The following is a 26,482-nucleotide window of genomic DNA, read 5'->3' as shown; positions in this document are numbered from 1 at the left end:
TCCCATCTCATTGTCCTATATCGCTGTTTTACCTTTTTTGTTAAGGGTGTTTGATCTTCTTTGCATGTTCATTTTGCAAAGACTGGGTCGGTACTTCTGCAGCGATGTAGGATGATTTTAAAATGATTTTTCAGGGAGAGCAAGATAAGATGAGCGTTTGAGAATAAAAAGTATTTAAATTGTATTTTTTAAATTAAAAATAAAGATTTTTCCGCTAGATAAGACCCTTCTTCCTCGGCTGGGATCATTTACAACCACATTTGGGATCGTTTGAAGCCGCATTTAAACTGCATTTTGGAAGTTCAAACTCGGGGCACCACAGCAGTCCATTATATGGAGAAAAATCCTGAAATGTTTTCTTTAAAAAACACAATTTCTTTACGACTGAAGAAAGAAGGACATGAACATCTTGGATGACAAGGGGATGAGTACATTATTTGTAAATTTTTGTTCTGGAAGTGGACTTCTCCTTTAAGACTTGTATGGCTTATTATAATGTAAATTATGTCTCTTACTGAAATATGTAGTAGAAAACCCATTTACGTTATTTAAAAAATCCACATAGTGTTATACATATTTTGGACTATGGGGGGGCGCTATTATTTTGATGACGTGAAATGTTTGCACTCAGCGAGCTATTGGCGCTACCCGTTGCTATTTTGACTGCAACACAACACAACAATAAAATACTGATACGATGACCACATTGTGCGGCTTTTGGTTGTAATTTTCAGTCAAAGGACAAAAAGAGAAGCGATGTAAGTCTTCACTGCTTTCCTAATGATAAGAAGAGGAGAAAAGAACTGGAAGATGCCTGTGGATGAATAAAACTTCCTAAAGACATGTGTTTTGTTCTCTCCACTTTAGCCCTGATGCCTTTGAGGCTTTTAGTAGACTGCAGCTACTGAAAGAGTTTAAGCCTACGCTCATATCCAGTATTATATCAGTATTTTAATTTCTGAGTTGTGGTAAAAACATCAACAGGTAGCACCAGCAGTTCACAGACTGCAACCATTTCACGTCACTGAAATAACTGGCATCCCCCATAGTCCAAAATATGCATAAAACAATGTGGATATTTCTGAATAAAGTACATTTTAAAGTAAACTGTCGCTAAAAGTTAATGCTCTATCGTGTTGGAAATATGCCCTACACCAAACCCAACCCTAAACCTACCTGATAATGTATTTGTTGACACAAACGTGCCATTTGAATCTTCCTTGTGTGGAGATTTGAAGCTGGATATGTGATGCTAACATTCGAAAGCAAAGTTTTCAAATCTTGTCAAATCTTCAAATCAAGTCATAACAAAATTCTGTAGTTGTGTTAAAATTACACTTTATTAATCGAAACTCTGTAAATCATACTTTGTGTGAAAAGAGATAAAAGGTGTCTAAATGGAGCTTTACTGCCTCTTGTGTTTATTTCTTTTGGAAACTGCAGTGATATGTACTTACTGGTACGTTTTTGCCATGAGATGTGAGTTCCCTTTAACAAGGTGTGTGAATTAAGGTATTATGCCTGTTTTACAAAAGCTATTTGTTAAATTTTAAAATAATGTTCAAGGTTCAATACCTGTTAAGCCCAATGTACAGCACTTGTGGCATAATGTTGATTACCATAAAAATATTTTATTTTATTTCTTTAAAAAAAAGCACTTTTGTCAGGCACTTACAAAGGAAGTCAATGAAACCAGCTGGTAAGTGTTAAAATACTCACTGTTTCAACTGAATAGCCACAATAAAAACAACCTCTTATTAAAGGGGTCCTATTATGCCCTTTTACAAAGTCTTGATTGGTTTTGGGGTGTAATAGGTTTGCTCCAAATACTACAATTTTTTGTTTTTGGAAATTTCATATTTCACACATTTTTTAACCCATTTTACATTATTGCAGCACCTCTCTTCCCAACCTGTCTCTCAAACAGCCAGTTGAGTTCCTGTCTCGACGAAGCCCCTCCTTCTGAAATATAAAAAATGTGCTGTGATTGGTTAGCTGGCCCCCTAAGTTGTGATTGGTGAACCGCTTAAAGCGTGTTCTGGAAAGGCCACGCCCCTTACCATAACCACCAGTTTCATCTGCTCAGCTGTAAGTACAGTTTTTTTTACAGTCTATGGTCTCTACCACAGCCTCAACCAGGCCTCATCCCCTTTTTTAATGAGTGACATTATGACTTTACAATATCCAGAAAAAGAACGTCTGTAGTCTGAAAGAGCTATTTGTTGTAGTTCTTAAAGGAACAATTCATAATGAAAATTGCCTCATGATTTACTCATCCTCAAGCCATCCTAAGTGTATATGACTTTCCCCTTTCAGACGAATACAATCAGAGTTATATTAAAAAATGTCCTGGCTCTTCCAAGCTTTATAATGGCAGTGGATGGCTGCTGAGATTTTGAAGTCCAATAAAGTGCATCCATCCATCATAAAAGGCCTCGGGGGGCTAATAAAGGCCTACTGAAGTGAATCGATGCATTTGTGTAAGAAATCTATTTATATTTAAACATTTATAAACCATAATCTCTAGCTTCCACTAATTGTTGTACATGCATTCATGAGAGAGTGGCGTTCCAGCGGATGATGTAGGACGTAGGCGAAAAAGTGAAACAGCATAATATTAAATCTGTTTTCTGTTTACACTTTATATCCAAATTATATCCAACTCTCCAACTTTGTTGCAACTGTAATATAACACCTAAAACCTTAAAGGGATATCCCTTTAAAATGACCATAAAATAGTTACAGCTTAAATAATACACACATTTTAACAAAAGAATTAATATAAGATTGATGTAAGTGAATTTACCCATAAATTTAAACCTCCTTTACTTCCATTGTACTGCAAGAATTTTTTTTTTTTTTTCAAAAATAAAGAAAACAGGGGATAATCAATTTTACGCCACAAATTCTGTTGACTGAGTTTGTACTGAACCCAGAATATTTCTCAAATCGTTAGTGTTACGAAAAATATTAATATTGATAAATCCCTTAAGGAACCACAACTAACCATGGCATCAAATTGCTAAATCTGTATGTAAAACTAATATATTACTACGTTTAATCTGTAAGTTCAAACTAAATACATATTAAACATCAGAGTAAATTAGATGGAAGATGTGTGTGTGTGTTTCACTTGATGTCTAATTGATGTATATACTGTACTGTAATTCAATAATAATAAAAAAGAATGGCATACACGCGGAATGATGAACAATGTCTCTGCCTTGAAGACAGGCTTTTAATGTATTAAAAAACCAACGACAATGCAAATTCAATTTCAGTCGCTCTCTCCCCGTCCCATGACTCCCCAAGCAGAGCAAACCCACCAGCATTAGGTACTGTCTCATGAACTCGTGTCGAGAAGCTGACCTCATTTGGACATCGATTTATTTTGATTTAGTTACTTTAATTTCCCTCAGCTCTCGCAATGGATCGTGTTCCAAAGAAGCAATATTGCATCCCCCCATCACGCTCTGGCCAAAAGTCTAGGACTGGAAAAACATTGCTGAAGAGGTCAGGATGGACCGTCCGTCAGGATGTCTTTAGTCTTTATCCTGCTAATGTTTCTTCCTCATGTACCAGTGGAGGTACTGCAGCAAATGTGGCAAAAGCCATCACTCGAGAGCTTCTGTCTAAATGTTTACATCTCTGAGTCACCCAATGAGAGAGACAGCTGACCTCAGAAAACTGTCCATGTGACCTCTGCTAAAGTGAAAGCAATTTTTAACAATGATCGATGAGTGATGTCCTTTTTCTGTTACGCTGTTAAATTTACCAGAATCACATAGCTGTATCCAATTCAGTAAACGTAACACTCCAACTACAACACAGTGTTAAATTTGACAGCAAATTATGATTTAGTCTTAGTCACAGTCTTTTGACTAAAATGCCATTTAGTTTTAGTCATATTTTAGTAATCTGAATTGTTTTTAGTTTTAGTCTAATTTTAGTCGACTAAATATCATTTTGTCAATCAAAACGAGTTTCTGTTTCATTATCTTCTCATTTTTATCCGCAATTTTAGTAAACTTTATAAACTATCGAAATGAATACTTCTGACAAATTAAGTAAACTACTACTAGTAAACATAATAAATTAATGAAACTGACACAATTTTAGAAAACTTTGAAAACTACATAGTGAAATTTGACTAGAATTTTTGCGAAAATAGCTACAAATTTTATTACAATTACAAAAGTTGGAATCATTTATATTTTTCAAAAACAATAGTTGGAGTATGGAGTTTACTATAATTAATTATTTCTGCGTTAATTAAAGACATGGTATTACAGAAATGGTAAAAGTGATACTAAATGCTCAAAAGCACATAAAATAACTTCTTATTTTATCATTTTTTACTCTACTCATTAAGTCCAAAACAAAGCATGCTGGGAACAATCCCAAACTGAACTTCAGTGACGTCAGTGGTCATGTGGTTTTCACAGAACGCAAAAGTGTAAATAGGTTATAGTTTAAATTACACCAACAAAACTTAGTTTTAATTCCAATTAACTAAATATTGCACAACAACAATGCACTTTTCTCTGTCTATTTTCTTTATTTTTAGTAGGGCTGCCCTCGACTAAAGATTTTTCTGGTCGACTAGTAGTTGTTCATTTTAAGCATTAGTCAACTATTAGTCGCACTTTTATGAATAAACCATATAAATCATAATAATGAGCCTTTAATTGCCTAATAAGCGCTTAAGCCCACAGCGCACCGGCAGATATAATAATTATGAATGTGTCTGGGAAAAACAGCAAGGAGACTGCATTAACGTTTTAATAATCTATTAATAAACTAGTGCTTTCTTTGTTTTCGGCAAAGAGAAGTCGTCGATACTGAGAATCTGAGAATATTTTTCTATTTGAAGTGGTTCATTTGAAAGTAGACATTTCACTCTCTATAGATATATTTTTCATGTCTGTAAGACCTATACACTGAGTTTCGAAGTCGCATCCTGTTTGCTTTCATTATTTTACAAAAGCGCAACGTTTCGTTGTTATTGTGAATGCACACAAATAAACATGCAGTTTTTACAGATTCAAAAGATGTATTACTTTTATCTGAATGATCAAAATTGATGGGGCAAGTGACCATACCGGCACCTTCATCTGTCATTCAGCTTCCTCACTCCGCACAGACACTTGAATAGCGCAAAATTTTCTAGGTTAACATTAGATTGAGCGCCCATGTAAACTTGCTATTACTTACATATTTTAGATGATAAGCAATATTTGAGGTCGTGGAATGATAGGTGAGCATTTGGATGTCCTGCTCGATCTATTGTATTACCACATAGACCAGCCGTTAACGATCTGTCCGTCACAGACTTTGTGACCGTGCCACTTCCTATAGATTAATTTTTTCAGCGACTAAATGCCAATAAAATTTTGGTCGACCAAGCCTCTTCTTCTCGACTAACGGTTAGTTGACTATTAGGGGGCAGCCCTAATTTTTAGTGTTATATTTCATTTATGTGCATTATATGTATGTCTGCTCCTCTCACCAAGACAATTCACAAAAAAGCCCTTTCTGATTCTGATTCTGAAAATATTGCAGCTTTTGAAATTTCTAGTAAACACAGTACAGTGCAAGTACTTTGCAGCAAACTTCAGTCACTATGACAATTTTAGGTTATGCTTTATTTTAATGTGTCCTTGTTACAGTGTAATTATATGTTCAAGTATTAGTAATATTAATTAATAACATGCAATTACTATAGGGTTAGAGTAAGAATTAAGGTTGCATGTAAAATTATTCATATGTGCATAACATAACATTTAACATGTGTAACAGTGACACTGCAAAATAAAGTGTTACCAAATTTAGTAAAAGTCAATGCATGACATCAAACAATGTCAAAAGCATGACTAATTAGCACTGACTTTCACCAAAAATAAGCAAACAATCATAATCAGCTAGAGAGCTAATGAGTAAGACATTACGTTGCACGGTATGCTGGCGAGTTTACTTGAACAGGCTTTCAAGGAAACATCACTCCGATTGTTAAGCTCTCCTTCAGGCTATCATTAGTCATATATGAAATCACCTCACATAAATGTCTCCAAATTAAGCACTGCTAGTATAAATGGTCATAAAATCGCAGCGCTGCAGGGGCACCTTCCTCCTGGAGTACTCAACAATACGCTAAATGCACAATGCTAATCAGCATATCAACCTTCATGTAAATAAGGCTTTGTTCATACTGCAGATGAATCAGATTTGATTTTCATATTGTGTTTTCATATCAGCGTATGTCAAATGAGTTTCTTACAATGTGGAAAGAGGACAGAAAACTGAAATATTAGCTTTGCTCATCATGACATTTTGCTCACAAGCATATTTATGAATATACTATTCTGCTTTGTCCAAGTAAGTGACTCACTGAGTATGTAAATAGTGTAAGTAAATGTCACATAAATGTCACAAAAGTAAATGTCAAACAGTCAACTCCACGAAGACTGAGTCCAGAGTGATGAGAAATAGTTAAAATAAATAAATACATACATTCAATTATTTATTTCTTTAAAGTTTGTAAATATGTGGTTTTTCTGTTTAGACTACAAAATAAATAGAGTTGGAGATGCTAAAAAATCTGCTTCTGTCTCTATATACAGGTTCCACACACCGACTTCAGATCTAATGAACATTTTTTGGCTTTGGATATAATAGCCATCCACCGTTTGACTTAAACTATTGTTCGTTTCTTGAGTAAAGCCTCAAACAATCAGAACAGAACTCTTAAAACAACAGCTGTGGATCCAAAAAATACAATATGAGCTTTGGAGTCATTTATATTTAACTGAAATATGAAATGTCAATTCCTCCAACAAATTTAGCATTATACAAAGGTTTCCTCTCTTTCTGAAAGGAAAATTCTCTGACTAAAGTTTAAAGCTGCACTTAATTCAGAATGAAACCCATTTATAGCCGCAAACTAGCAGCGTTTGTTTCCCAGACTCAAAACCAGTCTGCCAGAAATTAGCAGGACAACGGCTAGTTGTTTACCGCCTGGCTTACTTCTGCAGATTTGTGTCTGTCCTGAAGAAATAAACTTGAAATGAAACTTTCTGTAGGCTAGTGGCAGACGCACCACCCGTTTCAGTCAATTCGAAATGTTGTTTGGGCTCCACATGTTTAGCAAAAACACTAAGTTAAACAAATTTTATGTGCATAAACAGAAATAGCGCTCAAGCAGTGACGTCTACAATATCGGCTGACAGTGTCAAGGCTCGCACCTGTCCAAACCGCACGGTCATGCAACAGTGAACACCAATTAACAATGACATTAATAACCAGTTTCGTCTCAGTTGTAAATGACCCACCCAATGTACAGTACGTTTCCAGTACTAACTGTCAAACTTAAATGCCAAAATGTCAACCAACCCTAAAACGAGCCTTTCTTCTCTAATTCAAGCTAAACTGAGGAAGCTAGTAAAAAATGTTGAAATCACAGAGCTGTCCGCAATTTAGCTGACTGATCGCCCACAAAGTAATTACTGAAACAAACTACTGGCTACTGGATAAATATAATGAATTAAGGCAAGAAGGGTGTGTATTTAAAGGAGAAGTTCACTTCCAGAACAAAAATTGAATTGATTGAATTTACTCACCCCCTTGTCATCCGAGATGTTCATATCTTTCTTTCTTCAGTCTTAAAGAAATTATGTTTTTTAAAGAAAACATTTCAGGATTTCTCTCCATATAGTGGACTTTAAATATCCAAAATGCCATTTAAACGCAGCTTCAAAGGGCTCTAAACGATCCCAGTCGAGAAAGAAGGGTCTTATCTAGCGAAATTATTGGTTAATTTCTAAAAAAATGTATAGTGTATGTACTTTTTAACCTCAAACTCTCGTCTCGACTAGCTCTGCATGAACTGTATATTCCGGTTCATGACAGTATGTCGGAACACTCCCATCTCATTTTCTCCTTCAACTTCACAATCGTTCTACATTGCTGTTTTACCTTTTTTTGTAAAGGGTGTTTGACCCTCCTTGCGCATTCACTTTGTAAACACTGAGTCGGTACTTCTGCAGCGATGTAGGATGGAGGAGATAATTGGAGTTGGAGGAGAAAATTGAAAGTTGGAGGAGAAAATGAGATGGGAGTTTTTCAACATACCCAAATTCAGGGGTGCCCAACCCTGTTCCTGGAGATCTACCTTCCTGCAGAGTTTAGTTCCAACCCAGATCAAACACACCTGTCTGGAACAGGGTTGAGCAGCCCCGCCCTAACTGTATTGACCCGGAACACACAGAGTTCACATAGAGCTACACAAGACCAGCATCTGAGGTTAAAAAAATTGTAAATTTCATATAAATTAAACAATCATTTCACTAGATAAGACCCTTCTTCCTTGGCTGGAATTGTTAAGAGCAATTTGAAGCTGCATTTAAACTTGAAAGTTTAAACTCACAGGCACCATTGTGGCACCAAGTACACTACATGGAGAAAAATTCTGAAATGTTTTCCTCAAAAAACATAATTTCTTTACAAATGAAGAAAGAAAGACATGAACATCTTGGATAACAAGGGGGGTGAGTAAATTATCAGTAAATTTTTTTTCTGGAAGTGAACTTCCAGAACTTCTGGTTCTTAACTAGTTAACTAACGCTAAAGTCAAACTGAATAGAACATGCAATTTTATCAAGTGAGGTGAGAAAATTAAGTATTTGCACTTTTTCAGACAATTAGGTTACAGAATGGCAACTAAGTATTGGTTCTCACTATTAAGTATAACTTTTGCCTCAATAAACTCCTAATTTGTGCTTCTTAAGGGTTCTAAAATATGGTCATGCAGAAGAAGGCATTAATTTGTGCTTTATAAGTACTAATAAAGACTCAACCTGCTAGCAATGTGCATGCTAGTTAATAGTGAGAATTGGTTCTGAAAAAGTTGTCATCAACTATGATTTTGAACAAATTAAGTGTGGGTGCAACGTTGGTGCAACACATTCTCACTCCCAACTCGTCACATATTGGTGCTTGGTTAGGACCTTTGGCGTCACTTTTTGATGCACAGGGTACCCCCCCTTAGCATCATTTTTGCTTTAAATAAGAAACCCTTGGCGTCAATATGCTGACGCAGAAGGCACTGGGAATTTTGATGTCATGATCAAATTATATATTGGGTAATCATTTTGCCATTATTGGATATATGTTGGGGTGTGATGTTTCAATGTAAACAGTCACAACAGTTTTATTCACATTACACTATTTTACTACATATTTATGAGCATGTAACCCAACCCCTGCCCCTAAACCTAGCCATCTGTCAATAAAACACAGGATATAACAGGCAAATACAACTACAGTCATAATTTATTCAAAAAATATTAGTATTTCAAGTCTTCAGAGGCAAAACGATTGATTTCTGAGAGGAACAGACGTGATTGCTGTCTCTGTTCGCCATAAAGCTCATCCTGTGTGCTGCAGTCTGTGTGTGAATTAAAAAAAATGCCACCAGAAGAGGCGTTACATCAGCTTTGGTTGTGAAATGCCATTGGCTCTTGTGTGTTTCGTGACCGATTGCATCATGCTAATATTTGGGAGCAGTGTTAGGGGAAACACATTGCAAATAATGCGATATTTATATATCGAAAAATATATACGAAAAATATGTTAACAAAACGAAAGAAAAAAATGTGCAACAAGTAGCTAGTATGCAGAGTTTTGGTTCACTTTTGTGCTGCACGAAAGGAAGACGACTGGAAGCAGCATCCTATTTTAAAGCACAAAGATTTGTTTTTACTGTGAATTTACACAAATAAAAGCAAACCATTTACAGTTTTGATTATCTGTATGACAAGAAGGAGTCGTTTCCACTGTTAGAAGGGAAAAAAAAAATCAAGTGATTGCGCCGGCAGCGCACGCGCACACACAGTTAAGCATTGCTAACTTCAAAATGCAGACTTTCCATTATCGTAAGAAAATACAGTCAGCCAAACATATGGAAAAATCACACTGCTTAATCGTTATCAATGTACTGCCGTGATGACAAACAATTTGTTTTATGTGGATATTGGAATGCCAGTGAAGTACAAAACCAGGTTTACATGATAATTTTTTATATTTTTTATTCTTGTTCTTTTCTGAATACTGTTAAATTTAAAGGATTTTTTGTGGAGTGAGGGGAACTAAAATGGCCTAGCATATTTTTGTAGTGTCTGTAAACATTTCGCGTCGGCATCAGGTCTATTTCTGAATATAATAATAAAATGCGACTTAATGTTATAGGCCTATGCAATTTATAATTTTTTCTCTCAAAAATGCAATTTATTTTATTTTAACCATCCAGCAAATGTTTTAAAATATTTTGATAAATTACTGAAAAAAAAAAAAAAATATAATGACTTTTTAAACCATTTAACTGTATTAATCAGCCAAAATTCTTTCTGTCGGTTAACGGTTAAAATGAGCATCCATAAATCAGATTACTTTTTTCAAGTAACTAGTAAAGTAACACATTACTTTTTAAATTACAATAAACATTACTTTTCCAAATAAGTAACGCTAGTTACTTTTTTCCCATTCATTGATTGAAAGCTCCCCTGTCCCCATGTTGAGAGAAATCGGGAGTAAGATGTTACTTTAGTTCTAGAATCATGCATTAATTCATCTCACTCACAAAAAAACAGACTCAGTATTTGTCAAAATGAATAAAAACAGTGAAACACAACTCAGAATATGACGGAAACCTGCAATAATTAAATGGAAAAAAATATAAATATCCTTTATGTATTTAATTCCATTTTATTAACCAAATACTCCAATTACCAGAGTACCAATTACTCAGGATAAACTAACATTTGTTCTATTTGTTATTGCTGAAGAGTGTTGAACTTTCTTCTTCTGCATTCTACTGTACAGACGGAAATTTACTTTTCCTTCAGTCTGAGGCTCTTGGTGTGAAAGGGATTTTACATTTGCCAAAAATAGAACTTTTTATATTAAAAACCAAAAGGAAGCCCTGTCCAGATTTAAAAAGTAATGCAAACGTAGTGTAACGCATTACTTTCTATAAAGATATTAGTTACTTTTTTAGGAGTAACACAATATTTTAATGCATTACTTTTGAAAGAGATGCATTCTTTTTGAATGTGAGCGCGTTAACGGAGCAGGATCATTTTCAGTGATTAAAACCTTGTGTTATACTTCTTTGCATAAAGATATTGTATGGCTTCAGAACACTCGGAATGCAACACGACTTGTTTGTAATGCTTGTGTACTGCTTGTTTATGGTCAGTTTTTGCAATAAATACCTGTGACTGTACTTATATTTGCCTGTTACATGTTTTATTTCTTCAGCGGTGGGGTTAGCTCCATATATACAATTATTTCTATTTTTATGCATGCAAACCATTAAATTAGGGCAAACAACTGAAAACAATGGGAGACCCTGCATGTCGAAAAGTGACACGAAAGGGGTAACCTGTGCGTTAAAAAATGACGATAAAGGGATCCTGACCAAGCGTCAATATTTGACGAGTTGAGAGTGAGAACGTGTTGGTTGGTGACCAAGTGGGATGTGTTCCTGAATCAACATCTTGGCCCTGAAACAACATTCCTTTCAAACAGACACAATCCTAACCACAACCTCCAGTCCTAAAATCAGATGGAAATAATAGTAACCAACCTTGTAATGAGAACAGCATTGTCGTGATGGGCGATCCCATTCTCTGGGATACTGTTTCCATCTCCCTGATGAGAAAGAATGGATTTCTGCCATTTACAGAAGCTGTCTAGAGATTTGTCTGCATGGTGGTTTATCTCCAAGTTGGGCTGCAACAGAAAACACCAACGCGACGTATCAATGCAACAAAGTCGGATCCACAGCAAAAGTCACAATTTAATAAAGGGCGCTTTAGCTTGTTAAGTTTATGTATTTTATTTAATATATTATATATTATTTGGCTGGTACAATGTGAATTGTAGCTCTTATGACATCATCTTAGAGCTAGTTGGATCTTTTGGTTGGTTTCCCAGTCTGAGAAGAGTTATTTGACTCTTCCAAGAACAAAAAAAAACAAAGACAAACGCCCTGGCTCTCTCATTAAAGACATTAACGTAAAATCTTTTATAAAGTTTCCCTCAGGGACAATGTCTAGGCATATCTGTTCGAATAACTTTTATCTTTAAAAGTGGTCAGACGATTCATGATTCCATCTGTCTTTTTCAGGGCAATAAAACAGAAGACTACTGCGAGGTGTGTTTCTAAGCTTCTAAAAATACTCCGAGCTCACACTCGTTTAATGTTAATGCAGACGAAAGACAAGAACGACGAATAGCGTGCATGTGCGTGAGACTAGGGAAAAATACCACACTAGTCTCATCTTAAGACGTACTACTGAAATACAACGACCTTTAGAAAAAACAAAATGCAGCTGTACACTATAAACTGTTTATTCTTGCAGAACAATTACCCCATTAAATGGATGGTTCACCCAAAAATGAAAACTGTCATTGTTTACTCATCCTCATGTCATTCCAAACCTGTATGACCTTCTTTCTTCTGTGGAACACATAAATGAAAAGTCTCGTTGTTTTTTGTTCATACAATGAAAGCCAATGGAGTCCAAAAGAGCACAGATGAATGTTCTCCAAACTATCTTCTTCTCAAAGAAGAAGGTTGAGTAAACAAATACAGAGTTCAACTTCTGCAACACCTAGCACATTTAAACACTCACCTGATCTTCTGTCAGAACAATTAGTCGGGTTACAATAATGTTCACAACGTTTCCAAGACTGGCATCCCGGTAAAGTTTGGCAACCTGACCTCCAGAAAAGAAGAAAAGACACAAAGTCAGCCAAATGCTGTTCAGGTTCTTCTGGTCGTACCTTTAAAAATGAATTAAAAACACATCGCACGCTTGAGAAAAGCAGGACCAAACTTACAATATTCATCACGGACAAGATGTAGTGCTCGATGTCTTTGCGACCGTGGTAGCCGACCATCATTTTGTCCGCCACAACGAGGGTCTCCACAAAGCGTTCAGAACTGACAGAACGCCGCTGGCGGTGGCCACTCGTCGAGCTGTCGCTGTCCAGGACCGGGTAAGGTGAGTTTGTTCCAGGATTCGTGTCGTAGCTGGGTGTCCTGTTTATTGTGAGGTCTGGAGAAAAGAAAAAGCGATATATTAGCAGTTCAGTTGAGGTTCAGCTAAACTTTAGAGTAGATCTTGACTCAACGTTTATGCCGAGGCTGTTTGCAAGAACTTCCAGCCAAACCTGAACCACTGACCATCATTTCCTAAACTGCTATCTATAGCTGTTTATGTCACATTGTGGCCAAATGGAGGTTTACCAACCTGAAACACCACAGCTGAACTCCTCGCTTGGCTTTTGCAGAGAAGGAATGGAAGTCTTTTTATAAATAACATGTGGTTGTCCTTCGTGGTTGACATCACTGAAATTTCTGGATATGTTTTTTAATGGCTCTATTAAATATTGCTCGTCCTCTGTGGTTATGACACCATGCTTGATAAGAAAAGAGAAAATGATAGGTTACACAAAAAAAACGTACAGGTTTGAAATATTCCATCTGCAATGTCAAGGACGAGGTTGTAAATTCATGCATTTTAAAGGCCGTATCACATGCTTATCATCTCTACAAATATATTCATGATGTTAAAATACATACCAGAACGCAGATAACTATTACTCATATTATTTCAAGTAATTCATATCATTCCGCATTGCGAGCAAATGCGAAAACACGCCACAATACAAATCAATGAGATAAATCATTCAAAAACCACCAATTACATAAAGAACAACACTGTAATTACTGGGACAGGAACCAAAGCACACAGACCTGCGCCCTTGAACACCCCCAATTTAACATAAATTCAAAAAGAGCCTCAGAAATGTGTTTATAGAAAAAGAAGAAGAAAAAAAAACTCTGGCATGTTCTCCAAGTCTGTAAAACTCCACAATGAGACCAATTAAATCTTTACAAAGAAATAGCCAACGCTGCACACGCAAAAACAAAAGCGCAGTTGATATAAGCCGTATGCTGCGTGATGCACGGCGAAAACTGCTGAGGCATTCAAAGGATTGTTTTTCCATTTTTGGTTTCAATAAAATGACTGAGGCAACGCAGAGATCTCAATTTATGAAGTATGGTGAGCCAGTACTTTTGGCCGCAACAATCATAATATAACATTTTAGCATCATTACAACTGTCTCGTTCTTTATTCTGACTAAAGGAGGATTGTGGGGAAAAGCCTGATATTACAGACTTGATAAAGCAGAGCTCTTTGAAATGTCTTGTGGACTACTGCCTGAAGCTTTTGTGTTTGGTTATCTGGTTGGTTTAATGGCAGAGGTGGAACATTAAGTTTGTAAAAGCATCGTTTTTACTTCCATTTGAGCCCAGCCATTGGGAAAGATCAAACTTAGATGATATCAGACATCAGACATCATGAAAATTAACCATGGTTTACTACAAATAAAGCTAAAAAGCCATGGTAACCACAAATTAACCATGGCTTTTCTACACCAACCATACTTTAACTATGTGGTTATACAAATAGTAATTAATACACCAAAAGAAAACTTTTAAAAACACATTTAATATAATAAAACCATGGTTAATTTTTGTAAGGGCAGACAAATTTACAGTGCCGCCACCCGGCTAGCTCAGTTGGTCGTAGGTTTTGGGGGCAGCCGTGGTCTAATGGTTAGGGAGTCAGGCTTGTAACCGAATGGTTGCGGGGTTGAGTCCTGAGTTTTGAGTTCTGAGTACTGTCTGGTTTTTACAACTTTCACACTGTAGCAAAAATCTGCCTTTAAACTTGAAAGAATTTTTTTTTTTTTTTTTTTACATTTATCATGATAATTAAGAATATCGACTGATATGAAAAATATATATATATATATTGGCCATATCGCCCAGCCCTACATGTAAAGTAAAATAAAAATGTCTGATTTTTGAGTGCAAATCACAACTGAATTTTTTAATTAAAAGGATTTATGCAACCAAATGAGATATTATGCGAGACTAGAGAGTGCGGTTTAAATAAACTTGTTGAACTGAACTACATTCTCTATATTCTGAACTGGGAAAACTCAAAAGCTTCTCTCAAGAGCAACAACTGTTAAATTCCTTATTTTAATCATGTAGGTCATTCGCCAGCCAAACACATGCCATTGATATGGTTTTTACAAATTAAGGAACAAGAAATGATTCGCTCTGGTAACACCATGTCACAAATGATGCTGAGCAAACCTAAGTTGTATTGAAACTTTTTAAAAGTCATCATTCTGTTATCGCTTGCAATATCCAACTGAGAACTCCAGGTAAAGATCTCTACATGCTTGCTATTTACTGAACTCCTGAAACTATAGGTCTGCATGGCGGTTTAGAGGGAAGGTTTTGCATTTGCACGCAGACACAGTGGCTGCAGGAAATGCCTCAGGACCAGCAGAGCCACTCTAAATTCTCATAGATTTATGTGAGGGTGCTGCTGATACCAGGGTGGAATCCAATATCGAGGCCTGTCCTCCCACATGAACACCCCAGTTTAAGGTAATTGCACAGGGCTGGATCTCTTGGGAATTTTCCTCTCAGTCTCAAGTTAAAGACTCAACATGCACGACTGCAATCTAGCTTCCACTGATGGGGATGCTGCTTTAAAACTGAAGCCTGCCAAGATACAACTACTCATAGTTTAAAGCACTTAAACGACAGCATTTGGAAAAGTAGTTAAATGTAACTACGCTAAAGCTATTTCAAGGAATAGCTCACAATTCATTCACTTTGTTCCAAACCTGAATGAGTTTGTTTCTTTTGTGATATTTTGAAAAATGAATTAGTGCTTTTTATGTCTGTCCATACAATGAAAGTCAATGGGGTCCAATATTGTTTCAGACCACACCTGACTATACAAACACATTTTTTAATAATAATTGTAATTATAATTGTATACATACACAATTACAGAATTTCTACATTCTACATGACAGAGACGTTTAAAAGTGTTTGATTATTGCCTCAACATGCCAAACTGTGTATCATTAAAAGCATTTAAAGCTACAGCAGTGAGTTGTCAAGGTAATTTGCAGGGTCACACTAGTTTAAACTAGTCAGGGCCGTGATCTAACATTTCGATAATCACATTGCATCACAGGAAGCCACGTTTCACAGCAACCGTGTGGAGTGTGCTTTAGTTAAGCAACATCAAAGTCCCCACCAGATGAAATGCTCAGTGTGAGATAGGAATCAGCTGGCAACGGGTTTGCAGGTGCAGGAGGGATTCGAGCCCAATGCGGAGAGACAGCTAAGCTAATATTTTGCTGTCACTCAGCAGTCACTTTAAGAGTGAGCAAAAGCAGCCGTGTACACAGAGACAGGGACATAGATAAGAAACTCTGGCAGCAAAACAGACGAGGTGCTTTAAACTCTCTCTCTCGTGTTAGTCACACATTAGGCATAAGTTTCTTGAAGCTGCCTAAGCTTTATTAATGTGATGTAGACATGCTGACTCATTCTGGACGCTGGCCTAAAGCTCTGCAGTCATACTGCTGAGAAAGACATTGATTTTTCATTGTTGAAATCCTTTCACTTATCTGAGCTTAACATGCGCTAAGCGAATAGTTGGTTTATTTCCCCAAAAACACCGTAAACACTGTGGCGTTATCAAAACATTGCTCTGCTTGTTTGATCTTCCCAGCATAGCAACACTGACTCAACCAATCACTTGAGTTGGGGGCGGGGCTATCTGTTTGAGCAGCCAATGGCAGTGTGTTCAGGACACCTGAACTTTTGGTATTCCATTTGGTGATGGTAGTGTAGGGCCCTATGATTTCTGTGATGCAGAAAATGCGGACGGAATCGAGGAATCCAAAAATGGAATTTACTGTTTAACGTGGAATATCATGGAATTTGCCAAATTTTCGATGAATAAATCAAAAGTAGGTCAGCACACTTAAATCAAAATGCGATAAGAACTAGTGTCTGAGAATATTAAGCTACAAAATACTTTATAAATATGAATCCTGCATGTTCTGCGTGTCTCTGTGTGAATGAAGGGCACAAATGCGCTTTTTCGTTTACTACACACGTACTTGAACACATGGATATAATCTCTACAACTGCTTTGAGAGTCACTTTATGCACATTTTACCATTTCTTTTGAGAAAAAACAAAACTACCATCATATAATTTACAAAACAGAAACTTAAAGGTATTACCAGCAACCCAGCAAAATAAAAGTTTGGTTTAACTTGAAGAAATTGTGACAGAAATATATTACTTAATATAATGATAGCACTACTAATATTAGAATTCTTAAAACAATATTTTTACGGAATATTTACCAGAAAAAAAATGTAAATACACAAGTTTTTCTGAAAAAAAAAGAAAGAAAATAATAATAAATTAGTTATTTTTAATAAAATTAATTATTTAGAGATTTAAATTTAATTCTACCATTAAAATGGAATCAAAAAAATAATAATGGAAAACAGAGTTTGGTCAAAATAAAACTAAATTTAAGAAAAAAAGGTTTATTTTTGTTAAACTTAAATTGCTGTTAAATGTTTTGTGATTTCAATGAATTAGACTTGCTTTTTGATTATTAAAATTTAACTGAACCATTAAAACACACAGAATCCAGAAAAAATTAAATGGAAAAAAATGGAATTTGGCAAAAAAATGGAATTTTTTAAAAAAAAAATTGATAGGGCCCTAGTTACAAACTTCGGCTTTAACTAGATTTTTGCTATGCATTTATTGAGGTATTTTGCTATGTATTCTAAATGCTGTATTCTGGATGGTAGCTCACTATCCCAATTCAAAAGAGCCCACCCAAGTCTCCACGACATTCTGGTTCATAGATACAGCTCGGGTCCCTTCTTCATCTATTTCTTTGCCAGGCGAAGATTATAAGTTTGACTGCTAAAAGTAATAGCACATCTCCTCAAAAATCCACGTGGTTTAGAAATAATCATCCAGAGTAAGGACAGTGTATCAGTCACATCAAGAAGGCTAAGTCAGCAAATATGTGGCCCTTTGAGGAAGTAAACACTTCAGCTGAAGATCTTTAGATATGTGGGCAATAAAATGCAATGCATATTCCACATGTCACTGGCCAGCATGCTTTTATATCCCTGCGTGAATGTGCAATTTCCAATCTGTTCTTTTATGCAGAAAACAGTGTGCTTTTTCCTGATGTATTTTGGAGAAAAACAGCTTGCTACAAATATTACAAATTCCGGACAAATCAGAAGGCTCTTTTGCTACATCTGAAGATAGCAAATGTTACTTACCGTCTCATACACCCAAAAGCATGAAGATTGGTTGTACTTACCAAGCCTTTGCAGTTGCTCAATGCCACTTTTGTAGTGCTATATTGATCCAGTAGGTATCCAACATAGTGGCAGTTATCGACCGCCGAATGCTGCCAGTCTAGTCCGTCTTTACCCCAGTACTCTACTGTGAAATGTTTAGAAACCAGGTTGGGGTTGAGTGTCAGGTTCAGGTGAAAGTGCTTGCCGTAGGCTGAGAGTTTGTAAAAAAGCCTGGTCTCAGTGTGGTCCAGCTCAGCCTGGTCCAGCCCACGTCGCCGCCGACCGGGCCTGTAATGCTTCACAGTGTAACTCATGAACTGGCCCCTCTCATTCACCCGCACCGGTACTGTTAGTTGATAGTGCTCCAGCGTGGACAGGAATTCCGCTTTGTGTTTTGGGAATAAAGTAAAGCAGATAACAGTGAGTAAAACAAAGGAGAGGGTAATCATGGGAAACCAAAAATCACCAAGCAATTTCAGCACTTTAAGTGGCAGTTGTGCTCAGAGGAATGTTTAATTACTCAGAGATTGCTCTTTCACAGCTTTGAAGAGTTTCAGTTGCATTTCTTTCTGACGTCTCTCTTAAAAATCCTTTGAAAAATAAAAATAGACAAATTATTGTTGAATGCAGAGCTAAAATAATTTGGTCTTGGTCGAATTTGAGAAATGTTGAGTTTATTTTTACATTTCTGACATTTGATTGCAGATGTCTCATTCACAGCAGAGACATTTAAAGCGAGCAAATTGATTTCATAAGTCTCAATATGAACTCTTTAGCAAATTTCTCTTAAAGTTGAGTTACAAATCTCAAAGTCCATTGCTAAGGGAGATATTTCGGTTTTAAAAAATCTCTTTCCAAGAACTACAACAAACGGCCTTTGTTTTTCGCATGCAATGATGTCACAACGCGGTCCATTAGAATATCATTAAATTAAATCCCGCCTACAGAAATTCGAATTGTTGGGGGGTGGGTAGGGACGAGGTGGGGGATTAGCCTAACTTTAGCGATGCAGCGCGGAGAACCACTTCAACAAGCCGCAGTGCGGCAGGTTTAAACTCAAGCATTGACTAGAGTGGCCGCTTCAGAGCTGTAACGCGCCGCAGACGTGCAGTACAGGGGGTCAAAACACATGCTGAAGCCGCGATCTACTCCGGTTGCCGCGTCGGAGCCGTAACGCGTTGCAGTACTGAAACACCGTCTAAGCTGTTCGCCAATCACAACGCACTGGGATAGCTAACCAATCATAACACATTTTGTTTGTCGGAAGGCGGGCCTTCATTAAACCTGGAACTAATCGAGCTATTTGTGCCAGGCTGGGAGAAAGGTATTGTAATAATATAAATTATGTTAAAAATAATGCGTTTTTCGAACCGCCAAGCATGAGAGCATGTTCGAGTACACCCCCAAAACAAAATCAACACTTGGAAAAAGAACATAATAGGACCCCTTTAAGGTTTTCAGGGGCAACAAAGGTGATACTTCAAAGAAAGCATGACTGAGAATCTGGTCTTCTAATGCTATGCAAGAGCAATAACATATTCCACCAGACTGGCAAATCTGAGGAAACTTTGAGACATTGTTGAAGGCTCTTTTACTGTTGTTGTTTCCACAGGAGAAAATTCAAAGACGCAAGCAAAAAAAATCAATCTTCTCTTAATTTAGTCTCAGTAATGTCTACGAGAAACAATTGAGATATTAAAGAGATATTTTGTAATCTTTTTTTAACTAGTATGTTCATATAGTAAATTACAGAATCCTGTTTCCGTCAAAAAAAGGTTATTGTGACTTTTTTTTCTCAGGACTGCATGATATAAACTCACAATTCTGACTTTTTTTCTCAGAATTGTGACATATAAACTCACAATTGCGAGTTATATATTCAAAATTGCGAGTTATAAAGTCAAAATTGCGACATATCTATCTAGCAATGCTGCCATTTTTCTCGAATTACGATTTCATCAAAGTCGTGAGATATAAACTTGTAATTGGGAGTTACAAAGTCCAGTTTTGAGGTGGGAAAAAAGACTGATATGTTCTCAGAATTTCAAGTTTATGTTTCACAATTCTGACTTAACAACTTGCAATTGCATGTTATAAATTCAGAATTGCAAGATATAAACTCACAATTTTGAGATATAAACTTTCAGTGGCAGAAACAGGCTTCCATAGTAAATCTCTGACATTCGATTGCAGGGATCTCTCTAATGCCTCAGTTGTTTCTCCTTTACAGCAGTGAGAAGTGTCATTCAAAGGGAGGAAACTAAGACTTTTGTGTTAGACTTCTCAGATTTCTCTCGTGGTCATGTCAAATACATCTTCTCTTGTCATTTGAAAGTAGATCAACAATGTCTCAAAACATAGACTGATTTGATTAGTTAAAAGTCAGTAGTTTTCCAAAGATTTTTCAGGAGGAACAATGGTGATACCAAATGAAGCATAACTGAGAACTCCATCTCCTGCAAGAGCAATACATTTTTCCACTAGACTGGTAAATCTGAGCACAGTTTGAGACATTCTTGAGAACTCTTTCGGAACTCCAATGGAAACACATGAGATTACTTCTGAAAAATCAGAAGCAGAAGATGCAAGGAAAAATCTAAATTTTCTCTCTATCTAGTCGAACTAATGGAGAAACAGCTGAGATATAGTAAAGAAAACAATGAGATCTTTAATGTCTCAATTGCTTCTCATAGGCATAGACATCAGCAAGTCTGCTGCTCTGATTTTCACCTACAGAGTTTCAGGAGAGATCTCAAAAATGTCTCACACTGTGCTTAGGTCTTTCAGAAACAAAAGCCTGAGATCTCAAAATGAACGCTATCATTTCTCCTCAACGCTACCCACAGTTATTTTATTGCTCTGTGCTCTGACAGTATGCCATTAGCTGTCTCATTTGTTCATTTGTTTATTTCTCCTAAGAAGAATCATCTGAGATGAACTTGACACTTACATGAAACATAATTGAGCCATAAAAAGTTTCCTCTGGGTAGAGCTGAAAGTGTCTTAATGACATCATTGTAAGCAGAAATGAGTTATGACTTGCTGCTGGTGAATTTGCAGAGCTGCTATGACATCAGCTGTTAGCTAGTCATCACTATATGTTCTTATCCACACATTATTAAACCTACCTTGAGAGTTATATGAAAGGATCTGAGCTTCAGCAGCGGCCAAGACCAGGCTAAATATCCAAGTCAGCGTCTTCCAAAAAATTTCCATAATTTAGGGAAGATCTGACATGGGGTGGGGGTAGGGGGGTTGGGGGAGGCTACAAGTGGATTAAAGCGATACGATCAATCCAGCTTCGCACCATAACATATCCGTGACAAGCATCCTCGACACATTTGAATCTCAGTCCACACTTAATCCAAGGTTTAAAAGTCTTCCTAAAGGTGACCGGATCCTGCACCTTTGTCAGCCATGAGCAGGGCAAGAATCCATACGAATTCTCTTCATGTTATTCCAAAACAGCAGATCTATATTAGGAGCTTGTCCCAAACGATCCATTTGTTTGCCTGGAAATGAATGAAAGTAGAGGGGGAAAAAACTTGTCAGTGGAAAATTGCCAGTTTGTGATCTTAAAATGGATATTGACTGAACACAGCTTTTTAACCGCAAGCACTAAGCACGCTTTGTCTTATCAAACATCGGGAGAAAATTGCAATTCCATGGCTGTAACATCTGGACTCGAACAGGTTTGATCACACACGCACACACATAACGGTGAGCTCATAGGTGTTGAGAGGGATGCCGTAACTTCAGGTTATCATTTTCACACCTGCACTTGACTATTAGCTGCCCTGCCTGTTTCCGACTCGAGGCATGAAACCATGCTGCAAAAACCTGTTGCGAATAACCCGACTGGTGGCGGATCAGACTGAAGTTTCACCAGCCAATTACAACTCTTCCAGATTCTTGGTGTGCAGTCAACAAGCATTTGTTTCAGGTACAAAGCGTGAAATAAACTGTCACCTGCATTCAAATGCAGCTGCAGCTTCTCTCAGAACAAGCGTAACCATTCTGAGACATTACAGTTTTGCATTTGCAGTTTTGCAACACTACCAGCTGGTCTCAAGATGGTTTTTGGTGGATGTGTAAAGTCAGTTCTCGTCAAGTTCACACAGGTGTTCTATTAGAGTAACCACAGGTGCAGAATGCAATACACTAACGTTTGAAATCAAAATGCTTTTGAGTAGTATATGCGATTGACTTGTTAAATAAAAGTACAAAATGACACCTGACACAAAATGAGACTTGGTTTGATACTGCACGCTGCAATGCGTGTGAATTAAAGAGATGGTTCACTCAAAAAACACCCTTCTGTCATCATTTACTAACCCACCTGTATGAATTTCTCCAAGAAAACTGGTAAGCAAACAGCTTTGGTGACAACTAACTCCACTGTATGGGCAAAAAAAACAATCAGGCATTTTCCCAAAACATCACGTTCCACAGAAGAAAGTCATACAGCTTTGGAGCAACATGAGGCTATCTATCTATTTCTCTATGAAGCAGTTGCTAGACTCAATGCATACAGCTCTATGTGACAGTAAAAGCACGTCCAGTAGTAACTCACCGGATGAACATCAAATCAATTGCCGGCTTTTCTCTAGAGTCGTCCAGTTCCAACAGATATATCCTATATGTCAGCTCGTTTTGCATGTGTTTCTTACTATCGCAGCAGAAGCTGAAGCGGCAACTGTGCAGACGAACATTCATGAGTTTAATAAAACGGCTTCTTCCAGACAGCAGCTCGAGTCTAAAACGTGTCTGACCCAGACAGCTGGCAACTGCCCAACACTATTACACTGACCGCTGAAATAAAAACACACAAGACCAATGAGAAGACTACAAATGTGCACCAAGGGGCTCTTTTTCTTTTTTTATCTGGTGTCTTTCATTAATGCTGTCGTCTGAGGTAAAGCCGTCACAAAGGTTTACTATTAAAAACAGACTCCGTTATATTGACATGCATTGATATCGCCTGTGCAAACTCCACTGGGAATGCCCAGACTATCCTTCCTGTCTGAAAGACCGTAAGAAATGATAGTTACCGTCTTCATCTTTTATTGTAGAACACATGCAGACAGTAGAAATCTTCATTTGATTCCACTTCAGTGCATTCTTCAGCAAATCTCTCGTTTCGCTTCAAGCCATTCTCTACCTCTCATGCCAACAAATGTAGTTGTGTCCTTGTACAGCACAAAAAAGCTCTCTTCATGAACTCACTTCATCAGCAATGCAATGAAAAAGGCAGGGGGAGAAAAAAAACCTCCATGCACTCATCTCCAAAATATGAAAAAGTTGTTGAATAAGTTTGTGTAACTCAGCTCATGTTTAACCTGTTGAGTTTCCAGCGTGTGTGATGGCTTATTGTTTGGTCTCGTGCTCTTTGATTCACCAGAGATGAATAATAACAGTAACGCACATTGGACCGGTGCGCATACGGGACAGCGGAGCTGATCACAGACTTGCAGCCTTTAATACTGAAGCCGGATTGGAGCCAGCACTCAAACTCAAACACTGGCCGCACGAAAGAGACGGGGAGGTTCGACATGACGTCATTGCAGATGTGCCTGCCCGGCGCGCGCTCATTCTGATCCTCAGGTGAAAAGGACCTAAAGAAGCAGGTAACAACATGAAGCTTCAATGCATGATTAACAAACATTTTTATGTTTAGTATTCACATCTATCAAGAACATGTCCGAGGTATATCACAAACTTAAGTCATATATCAAGACATATAATTTAAAAGAAATTTATTTTGACATTAATTTCACAATAATCACTCCCCGACAAAAAAGTTATAGTCGAATGTCGATCAGCCTAAAAGTTCGACTTTTATAAAGCCAGCTTTGGTTCTTTTCTTTTTCTTTGACCATCGATGTTGTTTTGTATATAGATAAGTGTGTATTTTTGTTTATGTTTTATTTGCAGTGAATGAGAATAAAGGCAAAACCATAAACATAAGTGAAGTGCAGGTGTCTTCTTTTTCCAGACATATAATACTGAGATATAATAAATCAAGAAAATAAATAAATAAATACATATTTGTTAATTTCATTATCTATAAAAAAAAAATTAAATATAATGTAACATAATATAATACAGATATCGTCTAGAGATATTAAACTAGTGTTTTGTATGCATTTAGCTCCTCTAGATGTTTGTTGATTAAAGATTGTCGCTTAGTTTGCAGCGACACCTTGTGGTGACGATGTGACAGTGCACCGATTAACTGCGATCCTAGTGATACAAAACTGGATGGCACTTTCTTTTATAATACCAATTACAATAACTTATAATAACTAGGTACTAACCCTGAACCTACCCCTAAACTTTACCTTAACTCATGTAGTTGCCTTATACTCCTCAGTAGGCCTACTTTCTTGGGTAAGTACACTGTAAGTACACTACTGTAAAATAAAATGTAACCCAAAAGTATACAGGAAAAAATTTTGATTAAGTTCCAGCAAGTCTTGCATATATCGCATTTATGATGGTTGCTTTCTGGATTGCACAAATTAATTTTACATTTACATTTTAATGTCTGTTTCCAACCACATATACTCTTTTAAAAAAAAAAAATGTATTTATAAATTTAATTTGCCTTTGGCCTATATATAATGTTTTATATGAAATATAAAAAGGAAATGATCCAATCAACATCATTTAACATTTGATCTTTTTTTCTTTTCTTTTCTTTTCTTTTCTTTTCTTTCCTTTTTTTTTTTTTTTTTTTTTACATATTATACATATTTCCTGTATTTTGCTAAATTTAAAGTTGGTGTGAAGACTGCAAGTGTGTAGAACTTTGGAATATCTGATGGGATACACTTGTATCATGCTGTAAAAGAGATTTATACATTTTAATTATTAAATTTCCATACTTCGCTCTTTACACACACAGCTGAAGTCAAAAGTTTACATACACCTTGCAGAATCTGTAAAATGTTAGTTATTTGACCAAAATAGGAGGGGTCATACAAAATGTATGTTATTTTAGCACTGACCTGAATAAGGTATTTCACAAAGATGTTAATAGTCCACAAGAGAAAATAATAGCTGAATTTGTAAAAATGACTCGGTTCAAAAGTTTACATACACTTGATTCTTACCTGAATGATTCACAGCTGTATTTTTTTATTTTATTTTATTTTTTTATTTGTTTAGTGATAGTTTTTCATGAGTCCACTGTTTGTCTTGAACAGTTAAACTGCCTGCTGTTCTTCAGAAAAATCCTTCAGGTCCCACAAATTCTTTTTTCAGCATTTTTGTGTGATTTTGAGATCCATTTTTTACACTGAAGACAACTGAGGGACTCGTATGCAACTATTAAAGAAGGGTCAACGCTCACCAATGCTTCAGAAGGAAACACAATGCATTAAGAACCAGGGGCAGAAAACATTTTTAATTTAAAGATCAGGGTAAATTTAACTTATTTTGTCTTCTGGAAACTTGTAAGTATCTTCTGTAGCTTCTGAAGGGCAGTGCTAAATGTCAAAAAAAATATGATATTTAGGCAAAATAAGAAAAATGTACACATCTTAATTCTATTCAACAGTTTACACCCCTGGCTCTTAATGCATTGTGTTTCCTTCTGAAGCATCATTGAGCGTTTTGACCTTCTGTAATAGTTGCATATGAGTCCCTCAGTTGTCCTCAGTGTGAAAAGATGAATCTTAAAATCACACAGTCATTGTTGGAAAGGGTTTAAATACACAAAAATGCTGAAAAACCAAAGAATTTGTGGAACCTAAAGTTTTTTTTTTTTTTTTTTTTTTTTTTGAAGAACAACAGGCAGTTTAACTGTTCAGGACTCATGAACAAACAAGGGACTCATAAACAACTACCACAAAAAAAACAAAAAAAACAAAAAAAAACAGTAGAATCAAAGTGTATGTAAACAGGGTCATTTTTTTGTGGACTATATGTTAAATATCTTATGTGAAATATCTTTTTCAGGTCAGTACTAAATAAAAAATAACATACATTTTGTATGATCCCCTTTTTTTTAAATAATTAACATTTTGCAGATTCTGCAAGGTGTATGTAAACTTTTGACTTCAACTGTATTTGTCAGCCTACATCACTCACTGTGTCAGTATGCTGTATGTTAAAAGAAGAAAATTGTGTTCGGTTTGGCATTTTGAAGAAAATGCTCTTTGTTATTTTGTTTTTGTGGCTG

The 26,482-nt window shown here is 36.5% G+C and overlaps 1 protein-coding gene across 2 annotated transcripts in view; it reads right to left on the bottom strand.

Moving 5' to 3' along the window:
• adamts6 (ADAM metallopeptidase with thrombospondin type 1 motif, 6) overlaps positions 1-23,830 on the bottom strand; it is a 101,173-nt gene extending 77,343 nt beyond the window's left edge. Inside the window, exons 1-7 of one of the 2 annotated variants that reach the window (XM_051120275.1) lie at positions 23,349-23,830; positions 21,426-21,809; positions 18,318-18,682; positions 13,314-13,482; positions 12,901-13,118; positions 12,693-12,776; positions 11,642-11,787 (exon numbers count right to left, since the gene is read on the bottom strand). In XM_051120275.1, coding sequence (XP_050976232.1) covers positions 11,642-11,787; positions 12,693-12,776; positions 12,901-13,118; positions 13,314-13,482; positions 18,318-18,682; positions 21,426-21,513 — 1,070 coding nt within the window. In that variant the 5' untranslated portion in view covers positions 21,514-21,809; positions 23,349-23,830. Of the gene's footprint in view, positions 1-11,641; positions 11,788-12,692; positions 12,777-12,900; positions 13,119-13,313; positions 13,483-18,317; positions 18,683-21,425; positions 21,810-22,636; positions 22,692-23,348 lie in introns of those variants that run through there. The other variant, XM_051120276.1, reaches the window with a different exon arrangement.
• Positions 23,831-26,482: the final 2,652 nt, after the last annotated feature.

The sequence above is a fragment of the Labeo rohita genome, chromosome 10, assembly GCF_022985175.1.
Source record: "Labeo rohita strain BAU-BD-2019 chromosome 10, IGBB_LRoh.1.0, whole genome shotgun sequence".
NCBI classification, from domain to species: domain Eukaryota; kingdom Metazoa; phylum Chordata; class Actinopteri; order Cypriniformes; family Cyprinidae; genus Labeo; species Labeo rohita.
This window is presented reverse-complemented; position numbering and strand designations above follow the sequence as displayed.